The sequence below is a fragment of the Sturnira hondurensis genome, unplaced genomic scaffold (assembly GCF_014824575.4).
Source record: "Sturnira hondurensis isolate 20B ecotype Veracruz unplaced genomic scaffold, ASM1482457v3 Scaffold0004136, whole genome shotgun sequence".
Lineage (NCBI taxonomy): Eukaryota > Metazoa > Chordata > Mammalia > Chiroptera > Phyllostomidae > Sturnira > Sturnira hondurensis.
The window spans coordinates 14,711,736-14,730,665 of NW_028076767.1; the positions used below are offsets into that span (position 1 = coordinate 14,711,736).

An 18,930-nucleotide genomic window follows, 5' to 3' on the forward strand; every position below is an offset into this window, starting at 1 on the left:
AAGTGAAATAAGTCAGTCGGCGAAAGACAAATACCATATGGTCTCCCTTATAAGAGGAATCTAATTAACAAAATTAATTAATTAGCAACATGGAACCAGCAATATGGAAACATGAACAGACTGACAGAAGCCAGAGGGGAGTGGGGAGGGCACTAATGGTGGAAAGAAGGGGAAGGGACTAGCCAAAGAACATGTATGAATGACCCATGGACATGGACAACAGTGTGGGGATTATCTGTGGGGGGTGGGATGGGCAGGGGAGCTCAAAGGGGGAAGGAGCTCAAAGGAGCTCAAAATTGGGACAATATAATAAAATAACAAATTTTAAAAGATTCTTTGTCTTTAACCTTTGCCATTTGAATTATGATGTGGGCCTCTTTGGGTTCATCTTCTCTGAGACTCTCTATGTTCCTAAACTTGTGTCTTTTTCCTTTACCAGTTTTAGGGATGTTTTCCGTCATTATTTTTTTAAATAAGTTCTCAATCTTTTGCTGTCTCTTCTCATTCTGGAACCCCTGTGATGTGGATGTTGGCATGCTTCATGTTGTCACAGAGGTTTCTTCAACTCTCCTCATTTAAAAAAATTTTTCTTCTCTTTTTGCTACCTTGTCTTTCAAATCTCCAGTGTGATGCTCTTCTTTATCTATCTGGTCCTGATTCCTTCTAGTATATTCTTCATTTCAGATAGTCTTCATTTCTGGCTGGTTCCTTTTTATGGTTTCTGTGTTTTTTTTTATGTGTACTGTCTCATTGTTGAAATTCTCATTAAGTTCCTTGAGCATCCTTATAACCATTGTTTTGAACACTGTATCTGGTAGATTGTTTACCTCCAATTTCTTTATTTTTTTCTGGGGTTTTTCTTCTATTCTTTCATTTGCAGCATGTTTCTTTGTCTCCCCTTTTGTGTGCCTCTCTGTATTTGTTTTTGTATATTAGGTAGGTCTGTTATGTGTCCAAGTCTTGGTAGGGTGGCCTTACATAGTAGGTGTCTTGTGGGGTGCAGTGGTGCAGTTGCCATGCTCACCTGACATACATGCTCCAGGAATATTCCTGTGTGGATTATGTGAGCCCTCCTGTTATAGTTCACTCTTGATTGCCGTTGGCCTGTCCATGGCTGGCCCTTGGGTTAGCTAACTCTGAGATGTGGCCCTGACCATCGTGTACAAGGTGATGCGTGGGGGCTGACCCCACGAAGCAGAATGTGCCACCACAGGGTCTGGTGCCTTCCAAGCTTTCCCGTTGTGTGTGCTGCTCTTGGCACTAATCAGACCATGCTTTGATATGGTGTGAATCCTGCCACTGGGTCTGAATCCTGCCTCTGGGGCCTCTCAGGAGGGACTCTGTTTCAGATCAATGTCAGATGCTGCCTGTGACCACCCCTGGGCTACTTGTCAGGAACTGCAGAGCGATCCACAGTTGGTGACTGCTTCTTCTGGGCCTGGGTACACATGGGAGGGGCCAAGCCGCATTCTGAGGCCAGCTTCCTCTAGTACTAGTCCTGGATCAGGTCAGCAAAAGGCCAAAGGAACTCTGAGATCTGCCTTCACCTCCCAGTTGCCTGTTATGCTCAGCCACTGAAAGGGCCTCTGGTGGTCCACAAGTTGTGTGAGGCAGGTTCTGAGACTCCAGGTAGGGGCAAGCAGTGTTCACCAGGCTGATAGAGATTTAAAACTCACTGTCAGTGTTGGCTGGGTCTGAGGCCACTCAGCACTTGTCTTATCTGAAACCTAAATGAAAGTAATTTATCTAGGACTGTTAATCTATTTTATCTCTTCAGAGCAAGGAAGATAAAAAATTAATTTTGAAAAAAATATTTTTTTCTCTTTATGTTTACTATTTAGAAGTGCTACCTTTATACTTTTAATGATTTAAAAAATAATTGTCTAGGACACAGGTGGCAAACACAAGGCCCACGGGATCTGGATCCGGCCCTCCACCTTGTTTTATCCAGCCGGGCACCTTATTTCTACCTGGCGGCAGTGCTGAGCTCCTGGCCCCTAGTTAAGGAGTAATTACATTTATACCATTCTAAAATTCCATTTGACCCTTTGAAGGCAACCACAAGGCTGATGTGGCCCCTGGTGAAAATGAGTTGGACATCCCTGGTCTAGGATGTTTATTGGTTTGTTAAGTTGTAGCAGATCACAAAGGAATTTTATTAATTCCAATTTCTTTTTAACCATTCTGAAACACTCTAAAATGTCATGCATTCAGGTTAAATGGCCCTAAAGTAGATTCACAGCAGTTTCTTGAGACTATGGGTTTGTTACCATCTCCTAAGATTTAACCCCTATCTCTAGAGGTTTTTCTGAGTTTGGTTTGTCTTAGGCATATGCTTCACCCATTTTTATTGATTTGCTTCATATTTTCCACATATGTATGTGTATACGTGTATGCTTTCCATTCATTCAGTGCTTCTGATTTCATTTTTTATGACACGCAATTGTCCTGCTCTGTGTTATTAATGAAGATTTATATGACACCACCATGGAAATTCAAATATGTAACAGAAATCATACAAAGGGCTTTCAACTCCAAACTACCTGAGCAAAACTTGAAGAGCACCTTCCCCATCTTAGAATGACTATTAACACATTTTCACTGCAGAAATGTTTACATGCACTCATTACCTTCTAAGATCTGAAAACTTTGGGATTATGATCCCAAGAATTTTAGATAAAGATTACCTTCACCATTGGGCTTCTTTCACCCAAGTCTTTTTTTTTTAACTTTAAAAATTTATTTATTTATCTTTAGAGGAGAAGGGAAGGAGAGAGGGAAAGAAATATCAATGAGTGGTTGCCTCTGGTGAAGCCCCTGCTGGTAACTGGCCTGCAACCCAGGCACGTGCCCTGACTGGGGATCAAACCGCAATTGTTTGGTTCACAGGCCCGCAGTCAATCCACAGAGCTACACCAGCCAGGGCCACCCAACCCTTAAAATGGGAGTTGTTCAACCTTCTCTTCTTGGTCTGCGGCTTTTTTTTTCCACACAGCAAACTCTTCTTAAGCAATCTTACTTTTCTTTTTTTAAAAAAATATTTTATTTATTTATTTTCAGAAAGAGGAGAAGGGAAGGAGAGAGGGAGAGAAATTATCAATGTGTGGTTGCCTCTTGTTCGTCCCGTCGGGAATCGGGAACTGGACTGCAACCCAGGCATGTGCCCTGACTGGGAATCGAACCGAGATCCTTTGCTTCACAGGCCCGCACTCAATCCACTGAAATACACCAGCCAGGGCAGCAATCTTTTCTTAAGAACTTTGTTATATTTATAATCTATTCTTCCCATTTCTCTATCCAAATCCCTGACCCCTCCTCTGAACTTTAAAGCTCAGATTATTGGGGTAATTGAAGTGCTAAGTAAAGACAGCCCTCTTTCTTTAGAATTTCTATCCAATTGGTAAATAGACACTGGAATCAAATAGCTTCAGCCATATTGCTAGAAAGCATGTTTTGAGATAAAGTGCCAAAAAGAACCTAAAGCATACACTTGTAATGACTCATTCTTCAAACTGAGAAATTATATAACTCACTATTTCTTTCACTGGAAGAATAAATAACATTCCTGAGTGGGAGGTTGAAGTAGGAATTTCTACTTTTTAGACCAATGCAGGAATATGAAGTAAGAGAAATAAAGGTTTCCCTCCTGCTCCCTTAATTTATAAACCCAGCAGTTTAAATTCAGGTGTTCTGAATATTTGGATTATATTACATATGTCTAGATCCATTCTAGGACAAATGCAGGACAGGTCCAAACCTGTGTTTGCATTACTTAATATAGCAAATTAACAAATTAATTAACAATATAGCAAATTAATTAACTTGCATTAATATATCTAGCTACTTAAAAATACATAAATAGAGGCTCACCTGAATCAGAACTCAGAAATGCGATGAGATATTTGATGCCTTTATGGTCTCTCACTGCTCTTTGATTGCTTTCATTTCCCATACACAGTACCCGTATACAGCTCATTACATTTACTAGCACATTTTCTATGTCTAACTTTAAGAGATTTACCAGGGCTGGGATTCCATTCTAAAAATAAACAAAAAGTTTAACTACAGTTAAATTTATTTGCGATCAATGCAATCTCTATTTCGAATCACAATTATATGATCTTGCTGCAAACACCAGTTCATTTAGGGCAGAACATATCCATAAACAAATGTCTACTGATATGGCCTATAAAGCGACAGTTAATACAACTCTGAAAACATTGTACGCTGTAATATTAGGGTAAGTATTCTATAAATATACTTTACTATAGCCTCCTTTCTACCAAAATAAATTGATGCTCCAAGTTCACTGTAACATTTAATAAAAATATTTATTATATATCACATTACAAGATATAATATATTATATTATGCATTACAAATATATTATTATATCTTATAATATACAAATGTGGTATTTTATTATATGCTTAATATATTATAAATATATTTTTGAAACTTTATGTATTATATATTATAATATATTAAATATACCATATATTTATTATATATTTATTATATATTAAATATAATACATTTATATCCAATAGATGTATTGTATATGCTTATATAATAAATGTATTATATATTTAATGTATTATAAATATAATACACATATATTTATTATACATTTATAATATATTAAACATTTAATAAAAAATAAAGCAACTGAGTAAGATCAATTGAGTACAGTATCCATTTGGAAATATTTGCTATTGTAGATGCACTCATTATTGGTAATTATATTGGGGCAACATAAATTGTTATTTTTAAGTGTGAATTAATTTCCTAATATTAAATGAAATAAAGATGGAATTTCTCCTCCCTAATAGAAATAATGCAAGAGCATTAAGGGAGATAAAAAATGTAAATGTAACCCCATCTTCAGTAAAGCTAGGAAACACCTGTAATATAAACCATAATAATGTGAATGTGTTGTCCACAGGCACAGATCTCCCACAGCCACTGGCCACAGAAAATGCTGGCAGAGGACAGTTTTCCAAAATGAGTGGCTCTACCTTGGGAGGCAGAAAAAGAAACACATACTCCCCATCTGGGACAATAGCCACGACGAAGCAGCATCGCAGCATGAGCTTTTCTGGACCAGTGTGGCATAAAGTTTCAAAAATCAAGGAAGGCAAGGAGGCACAAGGAGCATACCGACAGGTATGCTTGGAAAAAGCAGTCTTTTGGGAAGGTAAGAAGGAAAAACATAGTCTTCACTTTGTGGAGGAAATAAAATTGACATTGTAAATTACTACCCACCAGTCTTTGCTGGTTAGGGAGAAGGAAAGTGGACAGGACCCATGCACACAACCCTATTCTCTAAGTCATATTCTTGCTAGACTCGCACATGGTCTAGGCTCTTTCCCACGTATACTTCCTGCAAATAGTTGAGCTGGAAAAAAATGAATTCAGAGATGAGTAATAATCATAAAAGAACCAGGATAGGATCTGTCCAAATATGAGGAAAAAACAGGAAAAATTTGTGACAGATAAAGAATGCTCTTCAGAAAAATATTGCCACAAAGTAGATAAAATTATTAGTAAATAGTATATTGTCATCAATGAAAAATAATAAGGCAGTCACCTCTATAACACAAGGGTACACAGGAAACACCCTAGAGCGCAGGGAAAATATTTTTGAGACGGAGGAGATCAAACAAAAGCTGGAAAAGCTCAGGAAAGATGTGAGGAGATATAAAAGCTTAATTTCTATCCACACAAAAATGACGCTAAAAAACAGCAAGGGACAAGGAGACCAGGACGGACAAAAAAAGAAAAATGATATAATAAATGGGAAAGGACTAGAGAGAAAATGATAGCTATGTTAGACAGGAAAAGATGATTCAGCTCACAAATAAGTTGATGTTCCTAAATGGAAGTGGTCAGCTACTTCAGTGATCAATACATTCAATGGTCAATTTTTGACTTTCATCTTACAATAGCATTTAACACTATCAATCATTCCCTCCTCTTTGAAACACTTTCTTCATTTGGCTGATAGGACAATAGATTCTTCAGATTTCTCCTACCTCACTGGCTATTACTTTGTAGTCTCATTTGCAATCCCTCCAGATCTTACAACTTTCCCACAGAGAATATGATCACTTCCCATCATTTGCACTATTAACACCCTGGTTCGAGACACTATCATCTGTCACCTGAATTATTGCAATAGCTTCTTAGTCTTGCTGTATCTACCCTTGCTTACCCCTTGTAATACAGAGATAGAATGATGTAAATTTCTGCACAGAACTTCCAGACTTCCTCAGAGTAAAAGCCAAAGTGTCAAACAGTTGCCTATATGGCTCTACATGATGTGGTCCACCATTACCCAGCCAAGATCGTCTCCTATTTCTCTTCAGCTGCTTTTGCTGTCTGGCTATTCCTTGAGCATGACAGGCACACTTCCAGTTCATTACTTTGGCCCTGTTTCCTCTGACTAGAATGGTCTTTCCAACAGAAAAACGTGTCACACTCACCCATGTACTTTAGGTCTATACTCAAATGCCAAATTCTTAGTCGAGTGTTTTTCAACAAGCTTCCCCTTTCCCCTTTAATAACTGTCCCCTTTCCCTGCTCTATTTTCCTCTTTAACTACTATTCTCAACGAACATAATGTACTATATATTCGGCTCACTTACTTTGTTAATTGTCTTGTTACCCTCAACAGAATAAAAGCTCCATGAATGCTGGGATTTCATCTGTTTTATTCACTGCTACAACCCCCGCATCTAAAATAATATCTGTCATATAATAAACTCTCAAAAATTACTTGTATGAATGAACTGAAAGACTACTACAGAGGTGTAGTATTTAAAGATATAAATTCAAGAAAACATTCCAAAAATAAAAGATGAATGTACATGTTGAAAAATTATAGCAAGTCCCAGGAAAAATAGGTAACTAACGTTAATGTGTAAGTCCTATATTTTAAAAATGGAGAAAACACTGATTATATAGTAGATTTAAAAAATAATGACAAAATATAACAGAATGGAGATTAAAATGTTACATCAACAAATGTTAATGAATTATATACCTAATAAAAAGTAAATGACGAAACAAAAATTAAATATACTTCATACAAAGGACACATTTATCCTAACTCTGGGTAGTTCTCAGAATCACTGAAGATTATAAGGTCTAAATTAATAAGACTGAATAACTGTCAAGGTGGGCCTGGGGGGTTTTATATTTCTAATATATTTTCCAAATGATTGATATCAAACCAACCAACAAGAAATAAAATAACAGGAAAAGGATGGGCAAAGCCAAGTTAAACATGAGAGCACAAAGAAAACAGATCACAAACATATTTTTGGACAAGACAGCAGTCAGTGCAAAAGTATTACACTTGACAAAAATGGTACATTTTATAATGCTAACTGATTCAACCCATAATGAAGATGCATTACCTGAAGAATACTATTAAAATATTAGTTATAAATATCAATTAAATATGAAGAATAAAACATTAGCAGACATAGTAAGGTGAGTTTTATTTGAGGAAATATAACATGGCAAAGATTGTTTGATGTTTATAAACAATAATTTTCCTCTAATTCTGGTACAGAATTAGACTCAGGGAGGATGGACATCTAAAACAGTACTGTTTCTTATAATATCTTCTCATCAACAGTAAGAAGCAACCACATCCCCAAGAGCTAAGTTGGCAGTTGCCTTTTGTATTTGCCCAGGTGCTAGCTTTACCAGATATTTTCACTGAGAAACAGTCTTCCCTGGGCCTCTTGCACGCCTACTTGTATTGTGCCAGTGTGTCAAGATTGTAACAGCTCTTTCACCTGGGCCATGCTTCGGGACTTTTATGTGGCTAGAAATCTTGTATAACATGGCAATGGCTCCCTCCAGACAAAGAACAGGCTTGCTTACTGATTGCCATCAAAGTGATAGACTTCTTAAGCTCCAGGTTCCACAGATGCGACAGAAACCCAATGTGTAGGTAGCATCCACCTGGACCCACTGTGTCACCTAGTGAGACTTGGGGACAGGGGAACCGAGCATCTCTGCTGAAGATCATGCCCTTTGCTGTGCTGTTCCAGTACTGTCTTACTTGTTTATTTTTGGCACTCACTGGATTGTGGCAGGTTTGCTGTTGTCCTCATTGAAGTTGGAATTTTTCCCTGAAAGTTTTGCTACTGCATAATGACATGGTATGTGTCTTTCTAGCTTCTATATGAGGGAATTACTACCAGTCAAAATGATTTCTTATGAAAAGAACTTACATATTTGGCAATAACATCCTTGTTTTCAAGTTGTGCAATATCATACAGAACAACAGCACAGCGAGAGTGTAGTTGTGGTTCGTCAGAAACCAGTAGGTTGATCAGAGCTGGAATGCCTTCTGCCTCCACTAGAGCATGCACTACATTTGCATGGGTTGAGATGTTACTCAATAAGCCAACAATTTTGCACTGTAATTTTATTTTGGAACCTTTTAATGCATTGATTAAAGCAGGAATGGTGCCTGCAATGAAGAGATCAAGAAAATAATGAATTGTTTGTAACCATTTGTAGCCAATTTATCATGATAAGATTTAAATGGAGTTTATGGGTATTGCTATAGAAAAACTGGCAAATAATTCTATAAAACATATAAGTTATCACTTATAACTACATAAATGCACTTTTCTGTCTTGTCTACAACACAGAGCTTTCTCATTCATATGTTTAATTTCACATAGCACACAATCATACATTTCATATTGGTAACCATAAACAACCTTTCAAAAACTGAATTTTGGCTTAAGATCATGGACAAATAAATTCTTTGAGCTGCCACACGGTAGAGTTCATTTTGTTTATTGCCTCAGATTTCTGTGGCAGTGTTTGTGTCGTTGTTTGAGCACTGTATTATATTTTAACCATGTTTTGTACAAATACAAATACTGCAAAGACAAAAATGAAGTGCTGAATCTAGTAAAAAGCAAGCTTAGCCCGATTAATCACAGTTGGTTCAGAAATCAGTGGGCATGGTGAAAATAGAAAATCTGGCCTCAGTTGGATGCTCATTATATCAGTTCAATGTGAAAGAAAAGAGCACATTATGGAGTACACACAAAATGCTGGAAACTATAATACTGAATAGGTATAATTAGGCCTTATTTATCTATCTGAAATGTAATCTGCCTCGTAACTTTTTGTCTATGGCTCACTCTTTGGACATAGAACTTTTGTACATGCTTTTAGGAACACATTAGGGGGACTACCTAATTTTTTTCACTTCATTCATTCAACAAATATTTATGGAACATATCATGTGTGTTCAATATTTACATTAGAGTAAAGGCAACCATAATGGACAGTACAGATACAACATTTCCATGATTTTAGGAAGTTATATTGAGCAGTGCTATTCTCTAAACAATCCTATGAGGTAGGACCCATTTTATTAATGAGGAAACTAGGATTAGAGAGGGTAAGCAATTAGCCTAAGTTCTAAGTGCAGAGCTATCTACAAACCCAGGACTGCTTTTACAAACCACAACCACTATTTTTTTAAAGATTTTATTTATTTATCTTTAGAGAGGCAAAGAAAGGGAGAAAAAGAAGGAGAGAAACTTCAATGTGTGACCTCTCACGGGTCCCCAACTGTGGACCTGGCCTACAACTCAGGCATGTGCCCTGACTGGGAATTGAACCAATGACCCTTTGATTCGTAGGCCAGTGCTCAGTCCACTGAGCCAAACCAGCCAGGGCACAAACACAATTTTTAATTTAAAAAATAAATTGTGTAAATACAGAATAGAGATAGTTTCTACATGAAAGTAGTAAATATGAGAAGTCATAATTTAATATTTGTAAATTTGTGCATTTTTAGAAAAATGGGATTTATACCATTTTTTGGTCCTGTGCAACTTCTGTGTGGATAATAAAAATATTTCCTAAAGTGATTAACTGACTATAATACAGCTCTGTATAAAACAGCATAAGCAAAAGGTAGTTAATAAATTATACATCACCTGCACTCAAAATATATTGCCAGTACTCCTCCTTTGCTAAGCAAATTACTTCTAGGGACATGACAGCCATCATCCTTCGCTTGTAGCTTTCGCTCTGCAACATTTCTGGTGAGCATTGAACAGAAAAACACATGTTATAATTTTACACAAAGAAGTGGAATGAATGCTTCTGTTTCTGTTTTGTCTAGGCTAAGTGAAGCCATGAGTTGAGATCACCACCACTGCAGTCGTTAAGTTCCCTTTGCGTGTGGGCTTCTGTGAGATGCTGAACATACCACATACAGTCATGAGCTTTGAGGTTTATAATCTGTATAATTAGTATTAAAAATCTTAAGCCTTTTATCTTTGGTCTGAATGGCTTAGATTAGATGGTCACATGATTCAAGTTCACTTGGAAAATAGTATACCTCAGCTGCTGGAAATCAGCTGCTGAATAAAATTTGAGTATGGCTTTTCATGGATGTAAACTACATTACTGTCAATAAAAATTTAATTCTATTAAATCATATGTGAGGCTTTATATATTTTCTGAGTATGAAGAAGAATGAACTTATACTCCAGACATGAGATAATACAAATGCTCATACTTCCAAACAATGTTTATGGTGCAAGAAAAACCACATAGCAGTATCCTTGCTTCATTTCTCCTTTCCAGCTCTTGTAATAACACATCTGGCCCTAATCCCTACCTTGGCTAGATTACTCCATGGCTCTCTCTTTTAAAATTTAGCTTCCACTCCAAGAGCTAATCCTGAAGACATAATAAACTCTGACTATTTTTCTTTTACTCACAGTGGACATGGTCAATGTAAAAAGGAAGAGCTATTCCAGGGCTCAAAGCAAAGAAACAGTGGCCAGATGCTCACTGGTTACTGTGTTTGCATCATCATCGGGACTTCCTGACAATGACTGTAGGAAGCAGTGGCTGTAGGGAAGGTTTTGGGCTATTAAGCTCCTCCTGGTAGGAATACTGTTCTATACTGAGGTGAGTGTGCAAATATCTTAGTCTATTAAAAGTAACAGGATAGTCTTCTTAATTCTTCCTAAAAAGACTAAGATATAAAATGATACATATGCACACATATACAAATGTGGAAAACACTTCCCAATATCTCTTGGGGCTGATAATTGGAATGTGTTCCCCATAACCAGTAAAAACCAGTTATGCTGACTTCCTGAGTCAGTAGATTGGGCCTGAAAGTCATAAATATATCTTTTCCCATGCTAAAATGAGTTGTTGGAAAAATATATTGGTTCTCATCTCTAATTTGTTTCATTTTTGCTTTAGTTTTTATTTTATTAAAGTAGTACATGTTACTAAAAGGCCTGCAGCAAAATATAGTGGTTCACTGGCCCACACTCTTCAGCCTTCTGAGTTTCTCTCCCCAGATAGCCCCTTTGGACTCTTCGGATTCTTTCCCTATACCACTTTGGGCTCCTTCCCTATACCTTCTGTGATTTACATATCTCTATATTTCTAAATACTTATATGCATTGTTGCCTTTTGCTATATAAATTTTAGACATCATTGATTGACTTCATGTTATGGTAAATGAGAATCTAGCTCTTTCAATACTGCTCTGCCATGTCCTCTGCTTCTTCTTCCCCATATTTATGTAAATATTTAAATGAATATTCAAGCTCTGACTGGTGGAGCTCAGTTGGTTGGGTGTCACCCTCCAAAGCGAAAGCGAAAGGTTGCCGGTTTGATTCCCGGTTTGATTCCCGGTCAGGGCACACGCCTGGGTTGCAGGTTCGGTTCCCTCTTGGGGCCCGTATGAGAGGCAACCAATTGATGTTTCTCTGTCTCTTTCTCCCTCTCTTCCCCTTTCTCTAAAAATAAATAAAATCTTTAAAAAATGAATATTCAGTACTTACATTATGATACTTAAACATATTCACAACTAAGCATTATAATATAGTACAGTTGAGTCTCCTTTCTTACTTTTGTTTTCCTTGTATGTAATAATTTTCTTATTTTATTTCATCTACTTAGTTTTCTTTGTACCTATTAGTAGTTCCTCCCATTTCCCTTCCGGCCTGGGTACACAGTTTCCATTCTGGGACTTCCCTTTACTGTCCTCTTTGAAATTCTGTTTGCTTTTCTCTAGGGCCAGGTTCCCAGTTTCCTGCTGGCTGGGGGGAATTCCCTGCTTAGCACCCTTAGGTCTTTCCTCGTTAGCCTCTGCAGAAAGCACTCCCGACCGGCACTGCGAGTTCTTGAACCTATGGCGGATTTATGGTGTGAGCCGAGAGGTTCTTAGTTTTTCCACTGTTGGCCTGCAATGGCTTTTCCGGTCAGGTAAATCCTAAGACTTGTCTATCTGTTTCCAATATTTCATTGCAGTTGTATCCTTTCCTGTTTTCTCCTGAATGCTTATTTGCTGCTGCTGCTGCTGCTGCTGCTGCTGCTGCTGCTGGTGTTATTTTTATTTAATCTCCATGTAATTTTAGTGAGAAGGAGTAAATTAGATGTGTACATTCAGTTGGCCTAGGAAGTCTTACCCTTATAATATTTCTGGCTAGGTTGTATAAAAATTTGGGCAGAAATCTTGAACAGAATTTCTCACAAAACAGTTATCAAAATGTGAAAAAAATGTTACTGAACCTGCCTCTAAAATTAGGAAGTGAGGAATAAACTGGTGGGAATCTTTTCCACCCAAACTTTAATTTCCTCCCCATTTCCTTTTTTTTTAATTTGCTTTTTTGATGGAGAGAACATGGTTGGACTTTTGAAGAAAATTGGAAAATAAAAATAATTGTATAAACTATATTCTGTTTGGGTTCTTTATCTTTGATTTTAATTTAGAAATAAAACTAGTTTTACACACAAAAAATAAAGTTTAGTGCTATTTTTATTTCTGGCTTTAACTCAAAAATGTTTATTTCATGATTTTTAAATATTTAAAACATGATACATGTATTACTGCATTTTATTTCCCCTATTTCAGAGTAAGTATCAATAATTAAACTGAATAATCATCAGAACATTTACTTATAAAGAGATTACATGTTCTATACTCACCTACCAAAGTTTTCCAAACTGGGAGTTCAGGAATATTTAACTCTATTATATACTTGAGAACCTCTGTGTGAAAGGTTAGCACTGCTAAATGAATTATATTATTTCCTTTAATATCTGTTTTTCTCCAGTTAGCACCCAGAGAAAATAGGTACTTAATAGTGTCCAGTGCTCCTGAAGTGGCAGCAAGTAAGAGTGGAGTACACTGATTCCTAAAAATCAAGGAACATATTATAATAATTGAGTACACATATGATATGTCAAATTTACTTTTTGTCAAACTATCCAAATTGTTATTGGAGGAAGTCTGATTTTCCCCATCACCACTCCTTCTTACACGTTATTTTTCTGTATGTTCCATGTATAATAGATTTGCTTCCCCTGTCCTGGCTGTCCGTAGTGTTTGTCCTTACACTCCTTCCCAAATTATTGGATTGGCCAAAAAGTTCGCATGGTTTTTTTCCCATAAAATAAAAGACACATTTTTCATTTTCATGAATAACTCTATTGATTTGGGTATTTTGAGTATGTCAGCTATCTCCTGCATAGTATACCATTGATTGTTCTCAATTATTATATTTATTTGATTGCTATCAACTTCAACTCATCTCCTGGACTGCGGAGCATTGTCCAGCAAGAAATCTCCAGCATGAAACTTCACAAACTGCTTCTGACATGTTCAATCAGTCACAGCATCATCTCCCTACACTGCACAAATCTTCCTTTGCATTTCAGCTGCATTTTTACCTTTCTGGGTACAATAAAGAATAATATGCCAAAATGCTTATTTCTCTGATCTTCATTATTAAAATGGCTACACAAAAATTCACCAATTTTGATAAGTTTTTTTAATGCACACTGATACAACAGCTGTCACAATACAATCTAGCAAAATTGTTTTGAATAAAGTTAAGGACAACTAAGCCCTACTAGAGCCATCACATGGGAAAAACCAAATGAACTTTTTGGGCAGCCCAGTAATTACCATGTCTTATAATTTGTTCAAAAGTTGATAATTCACAAAGTTCTGAGACTATCCTATCTCATTGAATTCTTACAACCAGTCTACGAGTGAAGGAAAAAGCAAGGCAATTATTATCAGCCCGTTTTATAAATGATTAAACTGGGACTCAGTTGGAGTTACAATACATTTATACTTCAGGTCTGGTCCTCAAATCCCAGCTTCCTCATTGTGGCAGAAACTAACAGTGTTTCTGAAAACTCGCTATCTGCTTTTTGGAGTATGAAGACCTTTTGGTTGGGTACATGGCTCTCTGCCAAAATATGACATTCCCACCTCACCGCAGATAGGAACGGCCGCCAGACTCATGTTGGCCAATCTCATATTAATAAAAATTATTGGACAACAACCTAATGAGAAAAGGAAAGCACAATTACTTTTCCCCTCTCTTTCTTCTCACGGCTAGAATACAGGCATAATAATGAAAGCAGGAGTGGCTATTTTGCACCAGGACATGAAAATCACATAAGAAGAAGCAACAAGAGGAAGTCTGGGTCCCTCGTATTATGCCAGTCCTCAACCATGAACCTGGACTTCATAAAAAAGAACTACATGTTTATCTAATTTAAACTACAAGTATTTTTGGGTATCTTTGTCATAGCAGCTTCAACCATGTCTTAACTTATAGATCTACTGACTAGCAATGTCACCAGAAGCAAACTGGGTTCTTATCTTTGTAAAAAATGAAGGTAAAAATCAGCTGATAGTACAGGTCAAAGAGGTGAATAAGGTGCTTAGCAGTCTCAGTACATAGTTCCCCTCTGCTCCTTTCACCCCATCACATTGCCTCAATGTTACTTTTAAAACAATCCTTATATCTATGCCTTTATCTCTTTGTGAAACCTCTTCTCTTGCATCCTGTTTCTGAACTCTCATCTCTATCCAGCTGATCCCAAGCGTCTCCTCTGTTCCTTTTTTCTTGGCACTGGGGAAAGAAACTCTTGCCCTTTATGAGTGACCATCTCTTTACTTTCTCCCTTTTCTACTTTAACCAGACTGTTCTATTGCTTTCTTTCTCGTATTCAATGGTAGGAATAAAGATTACTGTTGCTTCTAACATCATCACTCTGATTTGCCTCATTTGAGAAGTATGCTATCACATTATGGTACCCTATCTAGTTCCATTGTGCCCCGCTCAAGCGAGTCCTTTTCCACATCTGAGCTCATGCATTGCCGCACCCACGTGGTCCCTCCTATTGCCAGTGACTTCAACATCTGTGCTGATTACCATCTGTGTTCCAGTCTCTCAGTTCCTTGTCAAACCTTCCTTTGTGTTCCATGTTCAAATGCACATTCAGCACAGCCACTCTCTTCAGCTCCACAGAGGAGATCTCAACCTCTGTAATCATCCTCTCTACTAATCCTTTGCCTCTTCCTTACGTTCTACCTCTGATATCCAATTGTTAGATCTTTTATAATCCACGCAGGCTTGTAGCCTCCTTGTGCCCAAAGACACACTGTCCAAACTATGACAGAACCAGGACCTGAACTTGGGTTTCCACATTCCATGGCTCTTTCCAGAATCCATTAGTTAGACAATCTATTAGCCAGAGATCCTGGTTTCCTGAAAGCTTCCTCCATATACATTTCTGCCCCAACCTAGAGAGAGGATTAATTTCTACGCTGAATAATAATGGACAGGTTATTTGAAGACCCAGAAATATTTGAATGAAACCATGCCTGAATCATGTTCAGAGATTCAAAATAATAACCTGGTTTTATGAATACCAGCCAAGAGTGTACCCTCAGAAGTTATACTTCCACCCTAAAAGTTGGTCCTCAGAAAAACTGAAACAGACACCTGTTTGGGCTGTTTCTGTATTTCAAAGTAAATCATTTTACTTCTTTTTTATGTGTTCTTCTTCTGGATACCACTAAATATGTCTCCTGTTATCTAAGGCTCCATTTTGTTCTGGAGCCTGTGGGCTGCATCCTGATTGTATAGGTTCCAGTTAAGGGGAACTTTCTCCTCCCCAGTCTCAGGGTTCTTCTGGGGCATTAAGTAGTAAGCCTGACAAACCAGACGGTAGAACCACGCCATGGGGAGAAGGCTAGGAAAAACTTGCTAGGGCTTATTCTCTGCCCCCCACCTCTTATTTCTTTGGAAGTTCATGTGACCTAGATCTGGCCAATGTAAGATAACTAAGTCTCCTAAGTGGGAAAATTATTATAATCCTGAAGGATGGGCTTCCGCTGGCATATGCCTTTCCCTTTCGTCTGTCCACTTCTTTGCTGCATGGAAAGCACAAGCACACCATGAGGTATGAGATCAAAGGCCCACGTCCAGGATGGCAAAGCGGAAAGAAGATCCCAGACTCCTGGCGGCCTTGGAGGGGTCCGGTCCCAGCCCTGGACAGCCAGCCTCCAAATGATTCAACAACAGTTTGCTAGGGCTTACTCGTTGTTCTTCCAGACAACATGCATAGGTTAATAGAAGCTCTGTCGGTATAAATTCTAAAGATAAGTGGTAGGAGAAGAAGATAGCGACCAGAAAGGATGGCAGAGTGAGCCTTACACGGCCGTTCAAATCAACCATACCAACGATTTCCTTTAGTGTCAGTGTTTGGGGCAAGCCCTGGGAGCAGAAAAGTATATTTTTACAAATGCTTAATAACTTACTCAGCTGTTGCCTCAGCTTCTAGCAGACTAGGATCTTTCCTACAGAGAACAATGATGATGCAGATATTGTCATAGAAAGCAGCAAAGTGAATGGGCATCCAGCCTTTTTTTTCAGAAAGCGTGTAATCAGCTTTGAAACAAAGTAGACAGGTGGTTGATTCTAATGAACAAGCCTGTGCAGCCAGGTGTAACGGGGTTGGACCTGGAATGGATGGACACTTCCTTCAGTGTTCAAAGAGCTAACATGTTATTTCTAAAAAACATGCCTTTTTGATCTCTCTCCACAGAGTTTAGTATTGTATGATACAGAAGCTCCAAGATAAGCACTAAAAGAATTAATGTAGGCAATTCTATATTTCTTTATTTAACTCAGGATATCTAACCATTAAAAATGAATACTTCTTTATAAGAATAAATAACACTGAAAATATCAAATAATTAAAAAATTAAGTCAAAGTGTTAAACAGTCTTGTGATAAAATAAGCTATTTCTTGTTTAAATTATTTTCCATTTGATTCAAATGTTTTGTACAAGAGATAAGATTTTTTGAAAAATTTTTTTAAAACTCAAGTTGTGATAGCTGGGTTTCAGAAGTGCAATATTAAAACAAAAGCCATGAGTCTTTTAAGCTCATTGTTAAAGACACACTCTGAGTTATAACTCAGTGGCATAACTGGAAAATGGGAAAATTAAAAAAAAAACAAACACCTCACTCAAAATGTCACTAAATCCAGTGGGCATTTTTCAGTTCTCACCTTACTGACTTCTCAACAGTACATTGACCACATCTGCCTCTTTAAAATAGTTTCTTTCCTTGGCTTTTGTGATATCATACCATCCTATTCTTCTTCTACCTCTCTGGCTGGTCCTTTGCAGTCTCCTTTGGTATTTTCTCATTGTCTGTCCAAATGAGTTTTAACCTCTGTCTTGGTCCTCTTTATCTTCTCAAAGGCTTCCCTTCCCACCTATAAGTTGTTGGCTCCCAGGGTTATGTCTTTTGATCAGTTTCTTTCCCAAGCTCCAGATCTGAATCTGCGACATCTGACTGGGCCTCTCCACACACCACCTCAAATCCGACACATTCAAAATCGAACTCCCATCTTTCCCTCCAAACCTGGTCCTGTTTCACGGCTCCCTAAGTCAGTGACAGGTATCATCACTCAGCCGTGCAGTTTTACAAACTGGAAACCTGAAAGACTCCTTGGCACCGCCCTTTCATTTCATCTCCACAACCAGCCCATCACCAGTTCTAAATACCTGCAGAACCTGTCTTCACTGCCACCACCACCCTACTCCGAGCCAAAATCACCTCTCAGGGGTATCCCCATCTCCTTCTTCCCTCCCCCAGTCCATTTGTTTTTTCCAATATGTAAATGTGATCTTTTTATCCCCTTGTTTAAAACTCTTCAGTGGCTTCTCAAGACCATCTGAACATGAATACAGGAAAGAAAATCCACTGGCTTCCACCGAACCTGAACCACCAGCTAGCTCCCACCCTCCCCAAACCCCACAACTTACACACCTTGTTTCCTTTATTTGGGCCTTTTTGTAGCTCCTCCAGTGTAAGGTGACTGACCACACATCCCAGGCTGCCCAGGCAATTATTAGTCTATGACTGTTGCCTGAGAACAATGTTTACTAGTGCCCCTTCCATCATCAAGTCTTCCTCATTTTGATGACAAATTATCTATTCCTGCTTTCTGAAAGCTTCCTTCTCTCAAACAACACTTCCCTGACCAGGGTCTAGCTAACTCCTTCATTTCTCTGAAAAAGCACTATTTTTCTTCCGACTCAAAAACGTCTAACGGCCTTTGCCTGCTTTAATAGACCAAGCTTGAGATCATAGACTTGATAATCTATAACACCTGAAACAAATCTACTTAAAGCTACTCGCTTAGTTTTACTTGTTTCTGGGTTAGCATGTAAGGAGCTTAAAAGTCATCACTCCACTCTCACCTCAGGAAAAACCTGAACAAACTGAAAAATCAACAACTCTTCTTAGATATCTTACAGAAGTGACGTCACAGGGTAAAAATGCTGCCCCAAAATGGGAGAGCTAGACGGGCAAATTCTGAGCATCACAACTTACCAGAGCAGGGACCCAGGAGCAGAAACCTGCACGGGAACCAGTGCTGGGACGCACATTGCTGGCGGCTCAAGGAGGACGAATCCGAGAGTTAAAAACTCCAGGGGACCCAGTCAGAGGGAGACACTCAAGTGACTGAGTTTTACCTTCAGGTCCTCACAGTGAATATCAGAGAAAAAAATCCCCTCTGCTTCCA

The 18,930-nt window shown here is 38.1% G+C and overlaps 1 protein-coding gene and 1 non-coding gene across 2 annotated transcripts in view; one reads left to right on the forward strand and one right to left on the reverse strand.

The window, feature by feature from the left end:
• ANKAR (ankyrin and armadillo repeat containing) overlaps positions 1-18,930 on the reverse strand; it is a 62,439-nt gene that overhangs the window by 25,911 nt on the left and 17,598 nt on the right. Inside the window, exons 9-13 of the mRNA XM_037043774.1 lie at positions 16,649-16,850; positions 13,012-13,220; positions 9,987-10,091; positions 8,250-8,491; positions 3,871-4,039 (exon numbers count right to left, since the gene is read on the reverse strand). Of these exons, the coding sequence (XP_036899669.1) occupies positions 3,871-4,039; positions 8,250-8,491; positions 9,987-10,091; positions 13,012-13,220; positions 16,649-16,850 (927 nt within the window). The remainder of the gene's footprint in view (positions 1-3,870; positions 4,040-8,249; positions 8,492-9,986; positions 10,092-13,011; positions 13,221-16,648; positions 16,851-18,930) is intronic.
• Positions 17,174-17,323, forward strand: LOC118986049 (small Cajal body-specific RNA 1). Its single transcript, XR_005066284.1, has one exon.